This window comes from Pipra filicauda, unplaced genomic scaffold (assembly GCF_003945595.2).
Source record: "Pipra filicauda isolate LSUMZ 115617 unplaced genomic scaffold, ASM394559v2 scaffold80_size11013439_pilon, whole genome shotgun sequence".
Classification (NCBI taxonomy): domain Eukaryota; kingdom Metazoa; phylum Chordata; class Aves; order Passeriformes; family Pipridae; genus Pipra; species Pipra filicauda.
The window spans coordinates 460,084-476,252 of record NW_024104987.1 but is presented as its reverse complement, the minus strand read 5'-3'; the positions used below and the strand labels follow the sequence as shown (position 1 = coordinate 476,252).

Below are 16,169 nucleotides of genomic sequence, written 5' to 3'. Positions count from 1 at the left end.
CCCCAGGTTCTCACCTTGGCCAGCAACGAGCGTATCCCCCTCACCCCCACCATGCGGCTCATCTTCGAGATCAGCCATCTGCGCACAGCCACGCCCGCCACCGTGTCCCGGGCGGGAATCCTCTACATCAACCCCACGGACCTCGGCTGGCACCCGTGAGCCAGGAAGGGAGAAGGATGGGGTGGGAAGGGATCAGATGGACAGGGTGGGACAAGATGGGATCTGAGGGGATGGGACATGATGGGACAGGATGGGCTGGGATCTGATGGGATGGGACAGGATGGGACAAAATGAGATGAGGAGATGAGATGGGATGAGATGAGATGGTATGAGATGGGCACTGGCCCCCACATGCTCACTGCAACCCTGCTTGTCCCTCCCACAGCATTGTGACCAGCTGGATTGAGACGAGGACAGTAAAGTCCGAGAAGGCCATTCTGATGGTCCTCTTTGACAAGTACCTGCCACCATGCCTGGAGAAGCTCAAGTCTGGGTTCAAGACAATCACCCCTGTCCCCGAGGTCACAGCCATACAGACAGTGCTGTCCCTGCTGGAATGTCTCCTGACACCAAAGAATGTCCCACCAGACTCACCCCGGGAGCGATATGAGCTCTACTTTGTTTTTGCCTGTACCTGGGCCTTTGGCGGGGCCTTGTTCCAGGACCAGGTACTGCCACGGGACCACCTGGCACCTGGCAGCCCTTGCTGTGTCCCATCGTGTGGCTGGTGTCTGAGTGTCTTTGTTTTGTCCCCAGCTGGTGGATCACCGCCAGCAGTTCAGCAAGTGGTGGCTGACGGATTTTAAAGCCGTCAAGTTTCCTAACGAGGGGACAATTTTTGACTATTACATTGATCCGGAAACGAAGAGATTCAAATCCTGGGATGAAAGAGTGCCACAGTTCGAGCTCGACCCCGAAGTCCCCTTACAGGTATTTCCCATGAGCTCTATGTTTATATAGTTTATTTGATTACTACTCTACAGTCTTCCCCTCAGCAATGCCTGGAGTGTCACTGGGATTTGGGCTGGGGGCATCCAGCAAACCCAATGACTTCCTGTAGTTATTTTTACCCTGCAGAAACTCCAGCAAGGGCTACAAGTTCCACCCCTTCTTTAACTTCAGATTAACCTGCAGCTTCATAGAGTCTCATGAAATAACTATTGCCTGAGTGCAAAATTTCCTTTAGCACTTGATTTGTGTCTCCTGCAATGCTGTCCAGAGGGCGGTTATCAAAGCTGTCAGGGCAAAGGCGAGGAACCACGACTGGGTTTGACCGTGGGCTGAGCAGACACCAGAGGTGGTTTCGGGAACTGTCCATTTTGTTCTGTGTAGTAACTCAGTTTTAGTCAGAAAGGCTTTAGAATAGTTGAGTACCCAAGACCTGTAGGTTTAGAGAGGGAGCAGGTTTGTATGCAGAGAGCATCGTCCATTGGAGCTGCTGTGAACGCCGTGCAGGGCTCTGGAGCTGGCCCCTGCTCCAACAGAGGATCCCACCTCTGCCAATGCCGGGGCAAGCACCAGGACTGACGGCCCCTCTCCCCAGGCCGCCATGGTGCACACCACAGAGACCATCCGCCTCCGCTACTTCCTGGACCTGCTGATGGAGAAGCGGCAGCCGGTGATGCTGGTGGGGAACGCAGGGACAGGAAAGTCGGTCCTAATGTGGGACAAGCTGGAAGCACTTGGCACAGACGAGTATCTGGTGCAGTCTGTGCCCCTCAACTTCTACACCACCTCAGCCATGCTGCAGGGTGAGGCTGTCAGTCAGCAGCTGGCCCCATGCCAGGCTGTGCCACAGGGTCCTGCAGTGCTGACCCACCACCCACCTGCTCCTCTTGCTGCAGCCGTCCTTGAGAAACCTTTGGAGAAGAAATCAGGAAGAATCTACGGCCCACCCGGCTCCAGAAGGCTGGTCTACTTCATTGACGACATGAACATGCCAGAGGTGGACAAATATGGCACCGTGGCACCACACACGCTCATCCGGCAGCACCTGGACCATGGGCACTGGTGGGTGCCAGAGGGGCACAGCACGATGGGGGGAACCTGACCCCATCCCCAGGGAAAGCATCACAGTGCTGATCCCTGCACAGGTACGACAGGACCAAACTGACCCTGAAGGACATTCGTAACTGCCAGTACGTGGCCTGCATGAACCCAACCGCGGGGTCCTTCACCATCGACTCCCGGCTGCAGGTGCGCGGGATCCAGGGGCCAGGCTGTGTCCAGCACATCCGTTCCCCTTGGGCCAAGGCCCAGAGGGTGGGGCGAGGCAGGGGGCCCTGCGATGTCGTCTGGCTGTGTTAGCCCCCGCAGGGCAAAGCGCCCATCGCAATTTCTGCCCCTTTCTGCAGCGCCACTTCTGCGTCCTCGCTGTGAGCTTTCCCAGCCGGGAGGCTCTGCACACCGTGTATGGCACCATCCTGGAGCAGCACCTGGCCCGGCAGCAGATACCACAAGCTCTCCAGAAGATGCAGCCCCAGCTGGTAGCAGCGGCACTGGGTGAGCCCCTGCCACCCTGGGGTGGGACGTGCCAGCGTTGACCCCTGGGGAATGCACTGCTGGGGGAGCCAGGCTCGGGGATCTCTGGGGACCTGGTACCCACTCACCCTCTTCTCCTCCCGACAGCCCTGCACCAGAAGGTTTCCACCACCTTTCTGCCAACAGCTATCAAGTTCCACTACCTCTTCAACCTGCGAGACCTCTCCAACATATTTCAGGTAGCTTGAGGGCTGTTTCTTCTAAAACATCCTTATTTCTCCCTTTCCTCATCCCACAGTCTTGCAGCATACCTTTTTCCTGAAACAGGCCTTGGCCTCTTCCCAGAGCCAACCTTTACACTCAGCTCTGAGTGGCACTAAAATAACCCTGAGGGCTGTGAGGTTTGTGTTTGTCAGGGGCTGCTCTTCTCCACCCCTGAGTGCCTGAAAAGCCCTGTGGACTTGGTGCGTCTCTGGCTTCATGAAGCAGAGAGGGTGTACGGAGACAAGCTCGTTGACGAAGAGGATCAGGGTGGCTTCAAGAAGCTGCTGGTGGACACCTGCAAAACCGCCTTTCAAGTAAGTTGTGCTGAAAAGGAGAGGGCTCCAGTCTGGTGGCTCTGCCTTGGTGTCCCATGGCCAAACCCCACAGCTGGAATTGCCTTTCCCAGGAGCTCAGCGAAGACATGGTGTTTGCCAAGCCCAACATCTACTGGCACTTCGCCCAGGGCTTTGATGAGTCCAAGTACATGCCAGTGCCAAGCTGGGCAACTCTGAGTGACCTGCTGGGGGAAGCCCTGGACAGCTACAATGAGGTGAACGCGGCAATGAACCTGGTGAGTGCCCATGGTGGGCAGCGCCGCCCTGAAAAGATGTGACTGTGGCATCGCACTGCTTGGGTCAGTGCATTTTGGGCACTTGCTACTTCCCTGCCCTGATCCAGAACACTGAACCTTCCCCTCCTGTTTTCTTCAGGTGCTCTTCGAAGATGCTGTGTCTCACATTTGCAGAATTAGCAGGATCTTGGAGTCTCCTCGGGGCAATGCGCTGCTGGTGGGGGTGGGAGGCAGTGGGAAGCAGAGCCTGGCACGGCTGGCAGCAAGCATCAGCAACCTGAGCGTGTTCCAGATCACACTGAGGAAAGGCTATGGCACCGCGGACCTAAAGGTGGGAGCAGCTTTGGGCCCTGGGCCAGTGCTGCCTGCTGAGGGCAAGGTCCTGCACCTGCAGTGCTGGTGCCTAGGGTGGGCTCATGGGGCTCTGCTCTCCTCACATCAGTGCATTTGCACACCAGGATCCGCTCATAGGTGACACCCAGGAGTCCTGCCCCAAGGGGCCACAGCACTTCCCCAGCCAGGGACAGGCAGGAGCCACTGGTGAGGAGGGCAGGTGCAGTGTGGGCAGCCCTGATGCTGCACCCATCTCCGGGCTGAGCAGTTGGCACCACCTCCTTCCCAAATGATCCTTCCCAAAGGCTCCCCCCTGGCTCCTCAGGGCTGCTCCAAACACTTTGGACAATACCTCATGGAGGTTGATCCAGGGGGTGACAGTTTCTCTCTGTCCCAGGTGGACCTCGCCTCCCAGTACATCAAGGCAGCCGTGAAGAACGTCCCCACTGTGTTCCTGATGACGGACTCCCAGGTGGCTGAAGAATCATTCCTGGTTCTAATCAATGACTTCTTGGCGTCCGGGGAAGTGCCAGGTCTCTTTCAGGATTCTGACCTGGAAACCATCATCGGTTCCATGAGACCCCAGGTGAAGGCCCTTGGATTGGAGGATTCAAAGGAAAACTGCTGGAAATTCTTTATAGAAAAAGTCCGGCGCCAGTTAAAGGTGGGTGTTTGCTCCCCAGGGTGGTTTGTCCATGCCCCTGACTTGCCTGATCCAAAACCTCTTTGCAACAGGGCACCCTGAAGTTTCATCTCAGGGTGGTGGGTTTGGGCAAAAGTTGTTTTCAGAGGCTCTCCAGATGCCTCCCGCCCCAGGGGTGCAGGACAGAACACCCCTGTATTGACCTCCCTGGAGGCAGAGCAGCACCTCCATGGCCGTGGGTCATACTGGGCACTCACAGGGACTCTGACTGTGCTCAGCTGCTGACTGCAGCCACCAAAGGGGACACAATCCAGCTCTGGTGAGTGGCACAAGGTGCACAACCACAGACCACCTGCCATGTACTGGGAGTTACTGGGAGGGCAGCACAGCCCTGGTCTGCAGCAGAAGCCTTGCCCCTGGTGACGTTCCCGCCAACCCAACAGCGGGGACACCCTGCTCAGCAGTGCTGCTCTGCCCCAGGTCGTCCTCTGCTTCTCCCCCGTGGGCTCAACCCTGCGTGTGCGGGCCAGGAGGTTCCCTGCTGTGGTCAACTGCACAGCCATCGACTGGTTCCACGAGTGGCCAGAGGATGCTCTCGTGTCCGTCAGCAGCAGGTTCCTGGAGGAAACAGAGGACATTGAGGTGAGCTGGGACCCCCGGCACAGCTGCTATCCTGGGGCACTGGGGATCCCTGCACCTTTGCTGCTCTCCTTGTTTAATGTGCCCAGGGATAGGGTCTGGTGTGACCAAGGGGGCAAGGGGCAGCAAGCTGGGAATAGGTCTGGGATAGGCTCACATCTGGTTCTGGGGTCAGAGCCTGCAGCCCTGCACCATGCTTGTGGGGATGAACCTTCCCTCATTTTCTTCTGTCCTTAAAGCACCCCCTCAGGTAACAGCCTAGGGACAGCAGCTTCTCCCAGTGCAGGGTTGAGTCAGGGACCCAGAGCTGGGCATGGGAACTGGTGCTGGTGCCATGACTACCAGCATGTCTCAGCCCTGCACTGTGCTGTTAACAAAAAGGTTCACTTTTCTCTGGCCTCTGCGGCTGGACACAGAGCCAGTGCTGCAGGAGGGCTCAGTGCAGCCCCTGCACGTCACTGCAGGCACCCACTGCAGCAGCTCCCTGTCTGTGCTCCCTATGCAGCCAGAGGTCAAGGTCTCCATCAGCCAGTTCATGTCCTTTGTCCACACGAGCGCGAAGGAGATGTCCAAGACCTACCTGGCTGTGGAGAGACGCTATAATTACACCACGCCAAAGACCTTCCTGGAGCAGATAAAGCTCTACCAAAGCCTGCTGGCAAGTAAAAGGAGCAAGCTCTCTGCCAACATCGAGAGGCTGGAGAAGGGGTTGATGAAGCTGCAGAGCACAGCATCACAGGTGCCTATCTACAGCCTCGCTCATGCATTGTGCCTGCTGCGGGTCCAGCATGGGGAGAGAGAGCAGGCATGTCCCTGCAGGGTGGTCAAGGTGGCCACAAGGTCCCCAAGCTGTACCAAGCCACCGCTCTGAGGCCAGGCAGGGTTTGGCAGTATCGGCCCTCTGATCTGCTCTGTTTCTCCATTGTTGAGGTGGATGACCTGAAAGCCATGCTGGCAATCCAGGAGGCAGAGCTGAAGCAGAAGAACGAGGACACAGATAAACTGATCCATGTGGTGGGTGTTGAGACAGAGAAGGTCACCAAGGAGAAAGCCATTGCTGATGAGGAGGAGCTGAAGGTCGAGGCCATTAACAAGGTGCGTGGCACTGAGCCAGTGCCCAGTGTGGGACAGGGCAGCGTGAGCTCTGTGGCTACGGCCGCTCACCCCATCCTGCATCCTCCCTCCCCAGGTCGTGGCTGAGAAGCAACAAGCCTGCGCAAGTGACCTGGCAGAAGCAGAGGTGGTGCTCTCTGCTGCCCGCGAGGCCCTCAACACACTCAACAAGGTGGGCGAGCTCTCGGTGGGAAGCAGGTGCCCAGCTAGCGCTGGTGGCCCCACAGCAGGGTGATGCTCAGTGGCCCTGTGGTCCCTTCCCAGTACAACCTGACAGAGCTGAAGTCCTTTGGGGCTCCGCCCCCAGAAGTGGTGAATGTGATGGCAGCTGTGTTGATTCTGACGGCCGAAAATGGCAAGATTCCGAAGGACAAGAGCTGGACAGCAGCAAAAGTCAAGATAGGAAAAATAGACACTTTCCTTTCAAGCTTACAAAACTATGATGGGGAAAACATCCCTGAGCCGTGTCTCAAGGCATTTCAGTGAGTCTCTGGCTGGTTCCTGCCCCAGCCCAGCCCTTGGGCAGGGTGGCCAGGGGGACCCTCACCTGGGAGCACAGCAGAGTTTGGGGGCAGGAGTGGGAATCCAGGTGTTGGCCCTGCTCTCCCACCTTTCTGCCCACCATCAGCTCAAGCCCCAGGAGGAGTGGGAAGGGTCGCTGGCAGCCACAGCACGGTGCCATAGCATGGCATGTGCTCCCATTCCAGGCCGTACCGGTCAGACCCTGGGTTTGATCCCGAGTTCATCAAGTCCAAATCAACGGCCGCGGCGGGGCTGTGCTCCTGGTGCCTCAACATGGTCCGCTACTACGAGGTGCACTGTGAGGTGAAGCCCAAGAGGCAGGCGGTGGCTGACGCCGATGCCGAGCTGGCGGAGGCACAGCAGAGGCTCAGTCGCATTAAGAGCAAAATTGTGGTAAGTGTGTGTCCCCCAGCCCCCAGGCAGGGCCAGCCACCAGCGCCCACCACGACCCCCTCAGCCACCAAACGAGCAAGAGAGGTTTCTGTAACTCCATGAACCTGGAGCCCAGGCCAAGCACTGGGCTGGGACAGGGCCGCTGCAGAGCTCCGGGAGCATGGAGCCTCCTGTCCAAGTAGGGAATAACTGTGGGACTGTTCTCTCCCAAAGACCCTGAATGCCAATCTGGCGACTCTCACTGCTCAGTTTGAGAAAGCCACAGCAGAAAAGATCAAATGCCAGCAGGAGGCTGATGAAACCAACAAAGTCATCACCTTGGCAAACAGGTACTGTGCAAATGCTGGCTCCAAAGCACTGGGGCAGGCTGATGCCCCCTGGCATTGCTTGGTGGCCGTGGGAGCAACAGAGCCCCCCATACCCTCCACAAATTAAAAAATCCTGAGATAAATTGGGCCAAAAATTCATGGGGGTATACAGCCCTGATGCCATTTGCTGATGATGCCCTGGGGCGTCACGGCTGAGTCATCCCCCTCACTGGGTCACAGCACTGGGAGCACCAGCACCACAGCAGCCACCATCTCCTCTGACCTCCCAGGCTTGTTGGGGGTCTGGCGTCCGAAAATGTCCGCTGGGCTGAGTCAGTGGACCAGCTCAGAGAGCAGGAGAAGACGCTGTGCGGGGACGTGCTGCTGGTCTCTGCCTTTGTGTCCTACGTCGGATATTTCACCAAGAAGTACAGGGCCGAGCTGCTGGAGCAGCACTGGATCCCCTTCCTCAATGGGCTGACGGTGAGAGACCACAGATTCCATCCCAGAGTGCCCACGGCTCCTTCACCCCCGCCCACCAGCACTGGAGGCTCCCACCTCTCTGTGGCCAGGCACCCAACAGCCCTTCCCTGCAGGTGCCCATCCCCATCACCCCAGGCCTGGACCCCCTCAGCCTCCTCACGGACTCTGCCGATGTGGCTGCCTGGAACAACCAGGGCCTGCCCAGCGACCGCACTTCCACCGAGAACGCTGCCATCCTCTGCAGCACCCAGCGGTGGCCACTGCTCGTGGACGCCCAGCTCCAGGGCAGCAAGTGGATCAAGAACAAATACGGGGAGGAGCTGCAGGTCGTCCGCCTGGGCCAGCGGAGGTGGGCCAGGGGCTGCAAAGTTGGGCACAGGCTTGGGCTGCACTGGCCCCCATTTCCCTGCCATTGAAGGGTGCAGGGTGCTGTGAGCCAGGGCAACCACATCCCCATCAGACTCAGGGCACCCGAGGGCAGCAGCTCCACAGTTCTGCGGGGGCCAGGGCTGGCAGAGCACAGCAGGGTCCCAACAGGGCATGGTGGCTGGAAGGCACCCCCTGAGCCCCCCACAGTGTACAGGCTTGCCACGTGCACCTCCCCCCTCTCCACTCAGGTACCTGGACACAATCGCACAGGCAGTCTCTGAAGGACAGACACTGCTGATCGAGGACATTGGTGAGACAGTGGAGGCGGTGCTGGACCCACTGCTGGGCAAGACCATCTTGGGCAGGTGAGCACACCCCAGTGCTGAGTGGTTTCACCTGCCCGAGCAATCACTGCTGCCCCAAAATGCTGGTCGATGCCCCTTTGCTGCCAGCAGTTGAGGGCCTGATCCTTCCTTGGTTTTGGCCACATCCCCCAGTGTTCTCCAGTATGTCCCACTGTACTGATGTGGCCTTTTGGGCTATTCTTGTCTTCAGTACCCAGTTCATTTAGTGACTTAAGGACATGTCCCCTGGGGCACCTGCCATAAGCAGGTGATAAGCTGGAAGGGGAGAAGCACCCCAGAAGCCATGGGGGGCTGCAGCAGGGCAGCCTTCAGCTCCTGCTCCTCCACCCTTGCCCTGCCGGGGCTGGTTTGGCACTTCTGCCCTTGCTGAGCCTTTTCCCAACCAAAGAAATCCATTCTGAGCAGCTGGGAACAGCACACGGGCTGATTGCATATGTCTGTGATGAGTTACTACCCAGTGTGTGGACTAATTTGTTTAATTAACTGAACAGATACATTAGGATTGGAGATAAAGAAGTGGAGTATCACCAGCAGTTCCGCTTGATCCTGCATACCCGATGTTTCAACCCACACTACAAGCCAGAGGTGCAGGCTCAGTGCACTCTCATCAACTTCTTGGTGACACGGGAGGGCCTGGAGGACCAGCTTCTGGCCGCCGTGGTGGCCCGGGAGCGGCCGGACCTGGAGACCCTGAAGGTACAGGCCCAGCTGCTGGATGGAGGGGTGGGAGAGGATGGGGCACTGCGGAGGTTTTGGGGCAGGGAGCAGAAGAGCTCCCCTCTGTGTGCTCCCTGCTGTTTGTCAAGAGCCAAGCGAGCCCCAGCCAGACCCTGCAACTGCAGGTCCCCCATTGCTCCTGCAGCCAGCACTGCCCTGGTGGGTGATGGTGGGTCCCAGGAGGGGCCACGGCCACCCTCCCCTTGCACGAGCACATCGGTGGCCATATGACAGAGTGACTGGTGCCAGCACTCGGTCATGATCTCTTGAGTGATGTATCCCTTGGGGGCTGCTGTCACAGGCAAACCTAACCAAGAGCCAGAACGAGTTCAAGATCAAGCTGAAGGAGCTGGAGGACTCACTGCTCGCCCGGCTGTCAGCTGCTGGGGGAGACTTCCTGCGGGACACAGCTCTGGTGGAAAACCTGGAAACAACAAAGCGCACAGCCAAGGAAATCGAAGAAAAAGTAAACATGCTGCCCTGGCCCTGGTGCCACAGGCAGAGGGACAGCTCGGCTGAGCACCCAGCCAGAGGGCAGGCACTGCTTCAGCCCATGCCTTGGTTCTGGTAACACCCACCCCTGTGTGCCTCCAGGTGAAAGAAGCTAAAGTCACCGAAGTACAAATAAACGTCGCAAGAGAGAACTACCGCCCGGCAGCAGAGCGCGCGTCCCTGCTGTACTTCATCCTGAGTGACCTCGGCAAGATCAACCCCATCTACCAGTTCTCTCTCAAGGTAGACAGGGAGTGAGGAGGGAGCTGGTGTGTGCGGGTGGGACGGGGCTGGGGGAGGATGGAGATTCAGTGTTTCAGCATTTATGCTGCTGACGAGCTCCCAGCAGCTGGACACTGATGCCTGCTGGGATCTTCTTCAGGCCTTCAATGGAGTTTTTGAGAAAGCCATCCAGCGTGCGGCCCCCAGCCAGGACACCAAGCAAAGGGTGATCAACCTGACGGACCAGATCACCTACTCGGTCTATATGTACACAGCACAGGGCCTCTTTGAGAGAGACAAACTCATCTTCCTGGCCCAGGTTGCCTTCCAGGTAATCCCTGTGAATGTCTGGGGCTCCTGCTGTACAACAGGTGCTTATGTGGCTTTAGACAGGTTGTTCTCACTCCTGTGCTGCTGCCGGATGCTCAAAGCCTCTCGCCCCCTCGCGCCGGGGCAGTGGCACCAGGTGGCTGTGATGCTGCACTCCCAACTTCCAGGTCCTGACCATCAAGAAAGAAGTGAACCCAGCAGAGCTGGACTTTCTCCTGCGCTTCCCTTCCAAGGCCGGCGTCACGTCTCCCGTGGATTTCCTGCAGACCCAGGGCTGGGGTGCTGTCAAGGTGGGTCCGTGCAGTCGCCTGCTGTGCCAAGGCAATGCCAGCACGGCCCCTGGCACAGGGTCACCTGGGGTCCAGGGTCACCTGCATGGGTTCCCTGAGGAACCCAGAGCCCAGGAATGATTTAGTCCTTCTCTGTGGAACCTGAAGGCTCTCTCAGACATGGAAGAGTTCAGGAACCTGGACAGTGACATAGAGAACTCAGCAAAGCGATGGAAAAGGTTTGTGGAGATGGAGGCGCCAGAAAAGGAGGCGCTCCCCATGGACTGGAAGAACAAGTCGGCCCTGCAGAAGCTGTGTGTGCTGCGGTGCCTGCGCCCCGACAGGATGACCTATGCCATCAAGTGAGCTGGTGCCCAGCACAGGGCCCTCCTGCAAGAACCCTGCGGTGTCATCATGCCAGCTGTGCCCAGCGACTGCATCTCTTCTGACTCACTGGATGGTTCTATTTTTTTGTAGGAAATTTGTGGAAGAGAAGATGGGGAGGAAGTACGTGGAAGGAAGGAGCATTGACTTCTCCGAGGTGTACAAGGAGAGCAGCCCCTCCACACCCCTGTTTTTCATCCTCTCCCCTGGCGTGGATCCGCTGAAGGATGTGGAGGCACTGGGTGAGCCACCGCCCACCTCAGGCTGGCACCAGCCCCAACAGCCACGAGCTGGTGCGGGGCCAAGCAGCTGGAACTGCACAACCCCAGCTCAGTGCCCATACCGATAATTCTGGCGTACACTCCCTCCCAGGCACGAGGCTGAACTTCACCATCGACAATGGAAAGATCCACAACGTGTCACTGGGGCAGGGCCAGGAGGTTGTGGCAGAACAGGCCATGGAGGTGGCCGCTGAGCAGGGCCACTGGGTCATCCTACAGGTGGGTGGGGGGCACTGTGGTGCACCACAGGACACAGCCCTGACGGCAGCCGGGCACACCAGGGCACCCAGCCCTGCCAGTATCCAGTCACACAGTACACAGTCACCCCACTGGTGATGGCAGTGACACTGCTGGGGCCAGCAGGGTGTATCCAGCCCAAGTGGTGTCCTGTCATGCTGCACCTTCTCCCTGGGGAGCAATAGTAGGAATTTGGCAGGGGGGGGGGAGGTGAGATTCATGAGGTACAGGCTGTTCCTGTTGCAGAACATCCATCTGGTGGCCCGGTGGCTGGACACACTGGACAAGCTGGTGGAGCAGCACAGCATGGACAGCCACCCCGAGTACCGGCTGTTCATGAGCGCCGAGCCGGCCCCCAGCCCCGAGTCGCACATCATCCCACAGGGGCTGCTGGAAAACTCCATCAAAATCACCAGCGAGCCGCCGACTGGCATGCGGGCCAACCTGCACAGGGCCCTCGACCTCTTCTGCCAGGTACCCCCCGCACCACCCCCCGCCCTTCCACAGCTGCTCCTCGGGACCGTTCAGGCCAGTGTGTCTGGCTCATCCCCTCCCAGGGTTCCACAGGCTGAGCATCTTTGGGGGGTGTCACTGCAGCCAGAAACACTGCACCCCAAGCCAGCCCCCCGCCCCGGGACATCCTCCTGTAGTGCTCAGAGCCCCCATTTGCCAGGGTAACCAGAGCTGCCCGAGGGCTCCAGACACAAGGAAGTGCCAGGTTGCCAATGCCTTTCCTGAGACTGAACCTGGAGCTGCTGCAGTTTTAGCATGAACAAGATGCCTCAGCTGTCAGCAGGGCATTGGGGTGTGGCATCCTAATTCTTCCGTAAACAAATGAGTGCAAAAATTACCAACTAGCAAAGTATTAAAATACAATTTTATGCCTTTTTTTTTTCTAATAAACACCTTCAGTTCTCTTTTGCCAATGAACGTTCTTAACTAGAGGGGCATCTGATAGCAATATTCACCTGCAACCCCCCATCACTGTTCCCCCACAGGAAACACTGGAGCAGTGCAGCAAAGAGACTGAGTTCAGGTGCATCCTGTTTGCACTCTGCTACTTCCACGCAGCGGTGGCCGAGCGGCGCAGGTTTGGCACCCAGGGCTGGAACAGGCCCTACCCCTTCAACAGCGGCGACCTGACCGTCTCCGTTAACGTCCTGCACAACTACCTGGAGGCCAACGCCAAGGTGAGGGATGACGAGGTGACCACTCTACACACAGCACACACTGCAACAATCAGCCTTTCTCAGAACCTTCACCAGTTTGCAGCACAAACACTGTCTCATGAAGAAGCCCAGGGCTGGCAGCAGCTCCTCCCCTGGTCCCCACACACTCAGGCAGGGGAAGGGGCTGAGTCCCTGGCCCCACTGAGCTGAGTAGAAAAAGGCATCAGGCACCAACTGGGACAAGTGCCTGCCCTGACCTGTGCCTTGGTGTTTGCTGCCCAGAGAAGGAAGGTGTGGTGATCAGGGCTGAAGTCTCGCCCTTAGACCTGCCCTTGCAGATACAATTGATGCTGGTTGGAGTAAAGATGGGATGATGGGATTCAAAGCACAGACAGCTGTGTCCATGAGACAGGGAGAAATCTGTGGGTGAACAAGAGACACTCCAGATGAGATCCTGTTCACTGTCCCTGAGCCTCTGTGAGCCCAGGGACTCACCTCCCTGCACACTGGACAGGTCAATCCCAGAGCTGTCACTCTGCGGCCCTGCTGCTGCATGGGGGACTCCAGGGGAGCTGCACAGGAGTTCCAGCTCAAGCCTCTCCCCACAGGTACCATGGGATGATCTCCGGTACCTCTTTGGTGAGATCATGTACGGAGGGCACATCACTGACGACTGGGACCGCCGGCTGTGCCGCACGTACCTGAGCGAGTATGTCCAGCCGGAGATGCTGGAAGGGGAGGTGTTGTTGGCTCCAGGGTTTCCAGTCCCTCCCCGCTTGGATTACCAGGTAAGAAAGACAAACATTGCAATTTGCTATGGAAAACCCCTGCTCTGGATAAATGCACACGAGTCCAAGTTCCCCCACGTTCACTAAGGGGTATGTAGGGAAAGAGAGTGTCAATCCCCTGGAACTAGGATTGCTGTAAAAATAATTCCTGTGGCTGGGGCAGGAGGGTGGGACATGAGTGAAAAAAAAATAGCCTCCATGAGCACAGGCAGGTGCTGCAAAGGGCCCCTGAGGGCAGTGATGCGTTTTCAAGGCTGCAGGGAAGTTTGGGCTCCTTTGCCTGTACCTCCTGAGCTAACACTGGCCCTGCCCTGCACTCAGGACTATCACCAGTACGTCGACGACAACCTGCCAGGCGAGAGCCCCCACCTGTACGGGCTGCACCCCAACGCAGAGATGGGCTTCCTGACCGTCACCTCGGACAGGCTCTTCCGCACGGTCCTGGAACTGCAGCCCAAGGAATCTGAGGCTGGTGGAGGCACAGGTGGCTCCCGGGAGGAACAGGCATGTCAAGTCCTGTCTCTTTACAAAAGAAATTAATTGAGGGTTTTTTTTTAATCTGTGGTTATTTTTATTATGGAGAAAAAAAAACCCCTCTTAATGGTGACAGCTGAGAGGCCAGGGGGTGGGGGACAGATGCAGGCCCAGAAACAACAGAGAGAGCAGGACTCATAACAATCAGGAAGGGGTGGTAGAAGGAGGTGATTCCAGCCCAGCTGTGCTGAGGCTGTCAGCCCGGGGACAGCGGCACGTACGGCAGCGGCAGCGCAGTCAGGAAGGTCCTGCTCTGATGGGGTTGAGATGCACCTCTGGCAACATGTGGCTTACATGGGGCTTCTCAGCAGGTGGAGAGAGCTGAGGAACCTCTGTTCATGATGGCAACTACTAAAAATACAAATTTAAAATATAAAATAAAATTTAAAAAAAAAAAAAAAAAAAAGGCTTCTTCCTGACTGCCTGGACCTGACATATGAGTTTCACAGTCTCCATGGCCTCAGCTCTGACTTCCTTGGCTATCAAAGAAGAGCTACAGCTTTTAAAGAGCCAAGAGCAGTTAGAAACAGAATGGAGCATTAGTAACAGAGGAGGCAGCACAGGGAAACACCAAGGCAGAAAAAGAAAAATCTTACCAACCTAATTAACCATAACCCTGCAGCATTTTTCCCTGGGTAAGAGCAGTTTATGGCATTCTCATTCCAGGTGAAGTCAGTCCTGGATGAGATCCTTGGGCAGCTGCCAGAGCCATTCAATATGGAGGAGCTGATGGCAAAGGCAAAGGAAAAGACTCCGTACACGGTTGTTGCCCTCCAGGAATGTGAGAGGATGAACATCCTGACCAATGAGATGAGGCGCTCGCTGAAGGAGCTGGACCTGGGACTGCAGGTATGGAACAGGCAGCTGCCTGGATCATTTCCCAGGATTTCCAAAGTACTGTGTGCCCTTGCTGGAGCTCTTACCCATAGCACTGTGGTGGGTGTGGCCAGGTGGCCTCAGGCTCCTGCTCTGCTCCAGTCTGAGCCCAAGCACATCCCTCTGCCTGTCCCACCACTGGCTGCAGGTCACTGCTCAGGCTTTTCTCTTTTTCAAAGGGAGAGCTGACAATTACATCAGAGATGGAAGAGCTGGCAAATGCTCTCTTCTATGACAGCATTCCAGAATCCTGGACACGTCACGCTTATCCCTCCCTCCTCAGCTTGGGAACCTGGTATGCGGACCTGCTCGTGCGGATCAGGGTGAGCAGAGTTCCTGTGATGAACTCAGTCAGAGCTCAGGGTGCGAGTGGGTACTGCTGACACCAGAACTCTCCCCACCAGTGCACTGGTTTATTGCTAACTGGTTTATTTCTCAGTATCACTTTAAGCAGCCTGAAGTACCTGAAAGGGGCTGTTTCCCCAGGGATGAGAGCACAAATCTGATCAGGGTTCCCATTACAGTACATCACTGTAGCAAAAGAGCATCAGCTCCCCCCATCACAACTCTGGGTGTCCCTAAAAAAAAAAAATTTAATAAAACTGGCTTTGTTAAAAAATAACAGTGGTATTTCCTGCACTGCAAATTTCACCTTCATTGCTGCAGGGGAATCTGCTGTTTATTCATCCCACACCACCTCCAGCCAGTCCCCTACTCTGCAAGATTACCTGAAGCTTGGGTTAGGCAGTGAAGTGTCAGCTCTATCCCACTGTTCCTGGTGCAGTGTCCTGCGGTTCACAGCCCACCCTCCACCCTGAAGAACTCTGCTGGTTTATTTTCCAGGAACTGGAAGTCTGGGCAACAGATTTTGTGCTGCCTGCAACAGTGTGGCTGGCAGGATTCTTCAACCCCCAGTCCTTCCTCACGGCCATCATGCAGTCCACAGCCAGGAAAAAGCAGTGGCCACTGGATAAGATGTGTCTGGCAACGGATGTGACCAAGAAAACCCGGGAGGACATAACATTTCCACCTAGAGAAGGCTCCTATGTGCATGGGCTATTCATGGAAGGTAAAAACTGCATCTTTGAGATGTTTCAGACATGGAGCAGGCCCAGCTCAGCCCTTCTCCCCCCTGCAGCAGAGCAGGTGTTGGCACTTGCTGGCCGATCTGCCCTGCCCGGCTCTGGCAGAGTGCAGAGCCCTGGCTCCAGGCTTAGACGCCAGGTGAGGGCAGCACTGCCCGGATCACGCAGCCTTTACAAACCAGAAACTCGTGTTTTGGCCATTCAGGCTGCAGCTCATGAGCCCCAGGGCTGGGGTGGTTGGAGCCACAGGGCTCTAATGATTCAATGTGTCACATTCTTATTTGATGTATGAGTAAGACAA

General features: G+C 56.9%; 1 protein-coding gene across 1 annotated transcript in view; it reads left to right on the top strand.

The window, feature by feature from the left end:
- DNAH17 (dynein axonemal heavy chain 17) overlaps positions 1-16,169 on the top strand; it is a 33,514-nt gene that overhangs the window by 16,589 nt on the left and 756 nt on the right. Inside the window, exons 44-80 of the mRNA XM_027716757.2 lie at positions 7-155; positions 386-668; positions 757-930; positions 1,544-1,751; positions 1,845-2,010; positions 2,094-2,196; positions 2,355-2,502; positions 2,629-2,720; positions 2,898-3,059; positions 3,152-3,316; positions 3,456-3,647; positions 4,047-4,313; positions 4,773-4,934; positions 5,437-5,670; positions 5,862-6,026; positions 6,121-6,216; positions 6,309-6,526; positions 6,752-6,959; positions 7,173-7,288; positions 7,558-7,750; positions 7,864-8,099; positions 8,368-8,484; positions 8,976-9,180; positions 9,503-9,667; positions 9,796-9,936; positions 10,076-10,246; positions 10,413-10,535; positions 10,683-10,876; positions 10,992-11,140; positions 11,271-11,398; positions 11,663-11,890; positions 12,415-12,606; positions 13,194-13,373; positions 13,695-13,877; positions 14,574-14,756; positions 14,963-15,106; positions 15,627-15,852. Of these exons, the coding sequence (XP_027572558.1) occupies positions 7-155; positions 386-668; positions 757-930; positions 1,544-1,751; positions 1,845-2,010; positions 2,094-2,196; positions 2,355-2,502; positions 2,629-2,720; positions 2,898-3,059; positions 3,152-3,316; positions 3,456-3,647; positions 4,047-4,313; positions 4,773-4,934; positions 5,437-5,670; positions 5,862-6,026; positions 6,121-6,216; positions 6,309-6,526; positions 6,752-6,959; positions 7,173-7,288; positions 7,558-7,750; positions 7,864-8,099; positions 8,368-8,484; positions 8,976-9,180; positions 9,503-9,667; positions 9,796-9,936; positions 10,076-10,246; positions 10,413-10,535; positions 10,683-10,876; positions 10,992-11,140; positions 11,271-11,398; positions 11,663-11,890; positions 12,415-12,606; positions 13,194-13,373; positions 13,695-13,877; positions 14,574-14,756; positions 14,963-15,106; positions 15,627-15,852 (6,466 nt within the window). The remainder of the gene's footprint in view (positions 1-6; positions 156-385; positions 669-756; positions 931-1,543; positions 1,752-1,844; positions 2,011-2,093; positions 2,197-2,354; positions 2,503-2,628; positions 2,721-2,897; positions 3,060-3,151; positions 3,317-3,455; positions 3,648-4,046; positions 4,314-4,772; positions 4,935-5,436; positions 5,671-5,861; positions 6,027-6,120; positions 6,217-6,308; positions 6,527-6,751; positions 6,960-7,172; positions 7,289-7,557; positions 7,751-7,863; positions 8,100-8,367; positions 8,485-8,975; positions 9,181-9,502; positions 9,668-9,795; positions 9,937-10,075; positions 10,247-10,412; positions 10,536-10,682; positions 10,877-10,991; positions 11,141-11,270; positions 11,399-11,662; positions 11,891-12,414; positions 12,607-13,193; positions 13,374-13,694; positions 13,878-14,573; positions 14,757-14,962; positions 15,107-15,626; positions 15,853-16,169) is intronic.